Raw genomic sequence first — 7,413 nt, 5'->3', positions numbered from 1 at the left:
CTTAAAAAAAACATCTTCAGATAAACACAACTATAATTTACAATCATATGAAACTATTGAGAATCCTAAGCTCCTCAGATTACTGTGTACTGTATTTAGCCTATGTAAGCTTAAATATTATATAGTAATGTTGTGTATGTCTACTAAGTGCGCAAATTTGGTTTATAGTGGCCACTTCAATTTTATTTCACATCATTTCTCATGAGGTAATGAATGAAAATCATATTTTCCTTTGCATGTTTTCTATATGCTCAAGTAGCCATGTTGCTTCTATTATCAACTATCTACAATCTCTTTCAATTTCTGGAATGTGTCCGTGAATATAATGTAAGGTACTTGAGAGATCAATGAAATAATATTGTCTGTGATTTTTATAATATCAAAATTTTATTTTTGGCTGTTAGATTCTAAAGTACAGTATATGACACATTAAATAATACTGGCAGTGACATAAATGTCATTATATATTTTGCCCAAAAATGACAAGTGATGAGACTGTTACACAAACATCACATGTAATTTTAGTGCAGGTATCCCTCATCTCCCAAATACTTTGTGGATCCAGGCCAAATGTTCATTTTTTTCCATATCTGTGAACAATAATGGTACATGTTTAGGAAAGGATAAATTAGACAAGATAATTAATATAAAAAAAGAGCCATATAATCACAGAACTGGAGCAAATACTATTTCAACATCAACATCTACATCTACTGTTACTTCTATCCTCTGCAAACCACTGTAAAGGACATGACAGAGGGTATGTTCCATTGGACCAGTTATTAGAGCTTTTCCCCATTCCTTTCATTTATAGAAAATGGGAAAAATAACTGTTTCAGTGCCTCAGTGCATGCTTTTGTTAATCTAATCTTGTCCTTGGGATCACTGTAAGCTTTATAAATACAGAGTTGTAGTAGGTTCCTAGAGTCATCATTTAAAGCAGGTTCTTGGAATTTGGAAGTAGATTGTCTGAAGATAATTTACATCATTTTCAAGAGTCTGCCAGTTCAGTTCTTTCAGAATCTCTGTGATGCTTTCCTATGGGTCAAACAAACCTGTGACCATATACAGGGTGTTTCAAAAATGACCGGTATATTTGAAACGGCAATAAAAAATAAACGAGCAGCGATAGAAATACACCATTTGTTGCAATATCCTTGGGACAACAGTACATTTTCAGGCGGACAAACTTTCGAAACTACAGTAGTTACAAATTTCAACAACAGATGGCGCTGCAAGTGATGTGAAAGATATAGAGGACAACGCAGTCTGTGGGTGCGCCATTCTGTACGTCGTCTTTCTGCTGTAAGCGTGTGCTGTTCACAACGTGCAAGTGTGCTGTAGACAACATGGGTTATTCCTTAGAACAGAGGATTTTTCTGGTGTTGGAATTCCACCGCCTAGAACACAGTGTTGTTGCAACAAGACGAAGTTTTCAACGGAGGTTTAATGTAACCAAAGGACCGAAAAGCGATACAATAAAGGATCTGTTTGAAAAATTTCAACGGACTGGGAACGTAACGGATGAATGTACTGGAAAGGTAGGGCGACCGCGTACGGCAACCACAGAGGGCAACGCGCAGCTAGTGCAGCAGGTGATCCAACAGCGGCCTCGGGTTTCCGTTCGCCGTGTTGCAGCTGCTGTCCAAATGAAGCCAACGTCCACGTATCGTCTCATGCGCCAGAGTTTACACCTCTATCCATACAAAATTCAAACGCTGCACGAGAGACATTCGCTAATGATATAGTGCACAGGATTGATGACAGCGATATGCATGTGGGCAGCATTAGGTTTACTGATGAAGCTTATTTTTACCTGGACGGCTTCATCAATAAACAGAACTGGCGCATATGGGGAACCGAAAAGCCCCATGTTGCAGTCCCATCGTCCCTGCATCCTCAAAAAGTACTGGTCTGGGCCACCATTTCTTCGAAAGGAATCATTGGCCCATTTTTCAGATCCGAAACGATTACTGCATCACGCTATCTGGACATTCTTCGTGAATTTATGGCAGTACAAACTGCCTTAGACGACACTGCGAACACCTCGTGGTTTATGCAAGATGGTGCCCGGCCACATCGCACGGCCGACGTCTTTAATTTCCTGAATGAATATTTCGATGATCGTGTGATTGCTTTGGGCTATCCGAAACATACAGGAGGCGGCGTGGATTGGCCTCCCTATTCGCCAGACATGAACCCCTGTGACTTCTTTCTGTGGGGACACTTGAAAGACCAGGTGTACCGCCAGAATCCAGAAACAATTGAACAGCTGAAGCAGTACATCTCATCTGCATGTGAAGCCATTCCGCCAGACACGTTGTCAAAAGTTTCGGGTAATTTCATTCAGAGACTACGCCATATTATTGCTACGCATGGTGGATATGTGGAAAATATCGTACTAAAGAGTTTCCCAGACCGCAGCGCCATCTGTTGTTGAAAATTGTAACTACTGTAATTTCGAAAGTTTGTCTGCCTGAAAATGTACTGTTGTCCCAAGCATATTGCAACAAACGGTGTGTTTATATCGCTGCTCGTTCAGTTTGTATTGCCGTTTCAAATATACCGGTCATTTTTGAAACACCCTGTATATACATTCAGTACTCCCTGTTACCCATATTTGGGATTGGACCCACAAAACTAAGCGATATTTTAAGATGCATCATGCATACACAAGTGATTTGTAAACTTTCTCCTTTGTAGATTAATTGTATTTCCCTAGTATTCTAACAATAAACTGAGGTCTACCACATGTTTTACCCATGGATGAGCCTAAGTGATTATTCACAAAGGTATTTGTATGAACTGACCAATTGAAGTTGCAGCTCATTGAGCTCACAGACAGAGGATACTATGTTTCTTCCTTTCTTTCCGTGTGTGTGTTTGTGTGTGTGTGTGTGTGTGTGTGTGTGTGTGTGTGTGTGTGTGTGTGTGTGTGTGTGTGGGTTTGTGTTTGTGTGTGTGAAGTATACGATTTTACTATCCTGAACATTTAAAGCAAGTTGTCAACCTTTGCACCATTTGAAATCTTATCAAGAACAGAATAATATTTGCACAATGTTTTTCAGATACTACTTTATTGTAGATAACTGTGTCATCTTCAAAAATGTTTGCGGTCACTATTAGTATATTCTGCTAGAACTTTAATACAACTCATGTTCAGGAAAGGCCCCATAACACTTTCCTGTGGCACTTCTACATCTATCAATGACTCCCCAGTTTTGATATCATGTTGCATCCTCCCTACCATGAAATTTTCTGTTGCAAAATAACCTTGATGTTAGCAATAATTTAAAAGCCAGAGCTCATGTTTGCTTCCACAGTGTTTATTTGGTGAATAAGAAACATGTAAAACAATGTACAGGAGGACATATTCATTGATCTCTAAGGTGTTTCTTTAATCTTATGTCTCTCATTGTAAGAAAATCCATTTTAATATAAATTTTTAGCCACATACATTGTTGTTATGAATTAAAAGCACTGTCATAATAACCTACAAATAATCAGAGAGCTGCGCAACTATACAAATTACAGCAAATGACAATGTTCTGATTCCTAATTTTTATGTAAATACAACTTACATCTTAAATATTGATTGATACTAAATATAAATTATAAACTTTATGTGTTTTATCTTCATGTGAAAACTTTACATGAATTATGAAATTGATCAGCAGTTTCATAGACAGCTTTATTGTTAGAGTAGTAGCATATAAAAGTACTACTGAATTTTCTTTGAGAAAACTTGCATATTTCATTATCTTATTTTTCAGTAAGCTCATATGTCACTTAACAGCAATCCAGTTATTTCAGCAGTATACACTTACTAATATACTTTCCTGGTCTAACATATCCCATACTTATTCTCTTCCTTCATCCATCACTACCTTCTCCCCACATTCTCATCTTGTCTCTCCTACCTCCATCATTCGTATCTCTGTCTTACAGATGCAAAATATAAGTGGTAACTTGAAAGGCTAAAGTTATTCTCTTACCCATATCCTCCTGCAGATGACTGGCTGGCAGAGAAGCTTCCAGTGTATGGCCCAATGCCTGCAGAGAAGCTAGCACTTGAGGACTGGCTGTGTGATCCACCATAGCCTCCACCATAGCCTCCACCATACCCACCTCCTGGATAATAACCTCCACCATAGTTGTGATGGGGATAATAGTTATATCTGTGGCCATATCCTTCATCTGGATAGTAGTTATATCTGTGTCCATAACCACCAGATGGATAATAGTTATATCTGTGTCCATAGCCACCTCCGTAGTAGCCATGACCTTCTCCATAGTAACCTCCATAGCCACCTCTCAATGTGCTCCTGCAAGTAGAAAAGAGTCCTCACTGTATGCAATCTGTTTTAAGTTAATTTTCAAGTAAAAATACACTGATTTGAAACTTCTTAACAGCACTGGAAAATAAGTACAGCAACATTAACAATAGCTGAAATAATTTTCTAATTTCTATACCTCCCCCAGATATACACTTATCCAAAGGTACAGCATTAACTCCCAATGACTTTCGAGATCTCAAATTATTCAGCACTGTGTCAAACCGTGGTCCTATTACTGGAGCATCTGTTGCTTCCACGTCGACTTCTTCTCCACTTTTGAGACTTCCAGGAATGTATTAGAAACTTTCTCTCTTCTTCTAATGCTCTGAATGTGTGTCACAAAGTTTGTTTCTTCTGTTTTTGTAGATTTTCCTTTCCTACATCCATGCTGTTCTTCATCTAGGATATTTTGTTTCGCTATGTATTTTATAACTGTTTTCATAGCCTTTTCTGCAGTTTTTGATAAGGTGGTTGCCAATCATTATAGATCTGTAGTTTGCAGGATCCTCTTTGTCACCAACTTTATAAATTGGCACTACTTTATTCTTTTTCAGACAAGTTGAGAACAGCCCTTTCTCGATTAATAAGTTCATGAGGAATGTCAGAGTCTTTGCTAGATGCTGTGAGCAGTGTTTTATTACTTTTGCAGATATTCCATATATTTAAGTGTCCAGAGCGTCTTATGAAGATTTTATGAGGTCACAATTTGATATTTATACCATAATATCTACCTTATCATCTTGTTAAATTTTTTCTTCTTATGTCTGTACATCTTACAGTCATCTTGACTATTACTTCTGGTTCATCTGTGGCATATGCATTTTGTTGTTTCTGGCCAAAGTGTGGTCTTTTTTTATAGCCATTGCTTCAGCTTGTTTGATTACTTTCTAAACAATGTGTACATAATACTAATTTAAAGTGGAAAACACTTCATGTGCTTAAGTTAGTTCATTCCTTTGTGCAGGTAGTCCTCCATTCCAATTTTCTGTTCTATCTGATTCATTCGTGTTTGTATGTAAGTATCCAGAGCGTCTTATGGAGATTTTATGATGTCCCAATTTGATATTTATACCATAATATCTGCCTTATCATCTTGTTAAATTTTTTTTGCTTATGTCTGTACGTCTTACAGTCAGCTTGAGTATTACATATTTGATATGTTTCATAGAAACCTTTTATACCTTTTCTAACATTCATGATCTCTATGGAGACATATTTTTTATCACAAAGTGTCACTATAAAATAATGGGACTGATGCCACAGTGTAAATATGCATGTGCCTTAACATGAATGACCAATAGCTATGAAGCATGTAACCATCTTGTTCAAATGCGGCATTACTGGTGTCTGTGGACAAATCAGTGTGCTCGTGGCTTCTATTTATGAAATAGCTGTTATTTTGTTTTGCCAGAAAAATGATAAGTGTAATAGTATAGGAACAAATTGTTATCAAGTTTCACATGGAATTTCGAAAAACTGCTACTGAAATTATCTTTCACTAAAGTAAGTGTATGGCAAAGACTGTTTATCATTTACGTAAGGTTTTGAGTGCTTCACAGATTTCCAAGACGGAGAGGACATCGAAGATGACTCAAGCTTGGGAAACCTCGAACATTAAAACAGATGAAAATATTGGAAAAGTAGGTAATTTATTTAGTCTGACTGTCAGGTGAGCATCTGATCGATTGCTGAAACTATAGGAATTGACAAAGAGTACATAAGGCAAATTTTGCATAGCAAGTTTAACATGAAAAAAAGTGTTGGCAAAATAAAATTTGTGGAAAAGTTTGTACTGCCACTGTGAATACCATTGAAAATGATCATAATTTCTTGGAAGAGTGATAAGGTGATGAATCTTGGTTTGTCACTTCTGATCCAAAAACTAAGTACCAATCCAAGCACTGAAGGGATCCAATTTCACCAAGAATGAAAAATGCTCAAATGAACAAATAAAGATTCAAAACGATGATGATTAATTATACATATTATGCATTGTGTATCTCCACTGAGTTCTTGAACATCAAACTATTAATCAACATTTCACTGTAATCTAGATATTACCTTCCTCTGTCACACAGTACTTACATCTGCCAACAGATACCTCAGTAATGCAACGTAATTACAATAATTTATGATTAAGAATAATAGCAATGTTCACTTTTTAGCAGTGTCTGATTACTATTGTTAATAGTGGTATTACATCCAGTAATTTCAGTGAGAATAAGGTTTGCAGAATTATAAGAAATGCTTCAGAATCTAAATGTTACTCATTCAAGAAAATAAGTGTTGATTAAAATAATATTCAGATACATTTATTTTTTGCTCTAGAAAACTGTGTGCTGTTAATATTGCATGCTATGAATATTATACACTTCCGGACATAAAAATAGTTATCAGAGGGTTGTGGAATTGTTTTATGAACAGATGATATGAAACTGTTATATAAATGAAACGGTCACCTATATTATCTAATTCCTCACTTCCTGCATGTTAGAAACATCTCATTTTCAGTATGCAGACAGCATACAAAGGATGTTGACCAAATAAAGAACATTATTCAGAATTCCTTCATGAACTAAATCACTTGTAACTACTTTTAATGACTAGTATTTTAATGAAATTCATTAAAAGTGACTTACCCAAGGGCAAAACCAGCAGCTTTACCAAGTAAAAGTCCTTTCCCAAAACCGAGGCCAGCTCCAAGCAAAACGGTTCTTTTGTCCCGTTTTTCCTCTGGGCCAGCTTCTGCTGCTATTTCAAATGAATCTCCTTCTGCAAAAAGAGACAGAAAGAAAAGGAAATTAAATTCTAATGCACATGATATGTAACAACAAAGAAAGGAAAGGCTGTCTCTTAGTTAATGCTATACAAAGATTTTGTATGACATTAGCTGCATTTGGGCCCTGAAATGAATCAGTGGCAACAGCTGAAAATTTGTACCAGACCAGAACTCGAACCCAGATCTCCCATTTAACATGAATGATCACCTTAACTGTCTCAGTCCATCTGACCCAAATTCCCAGCCAGCTACATGCTAGTGGCATAGCGTCATCTGCCCATTAACCCCTCATGCACC

The 7,413-nt window shown here is 36.8% G+C and overlaps 1 protein-coding gene across 1 annotated transcript; it reads right to left on the bottom strand.

Annotated features, from left to right (window-relative positions):
• Positions 1-363: 363 nt before the first annotated feature.
• Positions 364-7,131, bottom strand: LOC124623410. The gene is made up of 3 exons (XM_047149035.1): positions 6,977-7,131; positions 3,996-4,325; positions 364-590 (listed from the first exon to the last, which is right to left on the bottom strand). Exons 2-3 carry the CDS (start codon positions 4,303-4,305, stop codon positions 538-540), a joined length of 363 nt encoding a protein of 120 aa, XP_047004991.1. The 5' UTR covers positions 4,306-4,325; positions 6,977-7,131; the 3' UTR covers positions 364-537.
• Positions 7,132-7,413: the final 282 nt, after the last annotated feature.

The sequence above is a fragment of the Schistocerca americana genome, chromosome 1, assembly GCF_021461395.2.
Source record: "Schistocerca americana isolate TAMUIC-IGC-003095 chromosome 1, iqSchAmer2.1, whole genome shotgun sequence".
NCBI classification, from domain to species: Eukaryota; Metazoa; Arthropoda; class Insecta; order Orthoptera; family Acrididae; genus Schistocerca; species Schistocerca americana.
Note: the sequence above shows the minus strand (reverse complement) of the source record. Positions and strands in the feature narration are given on the sequence as shown.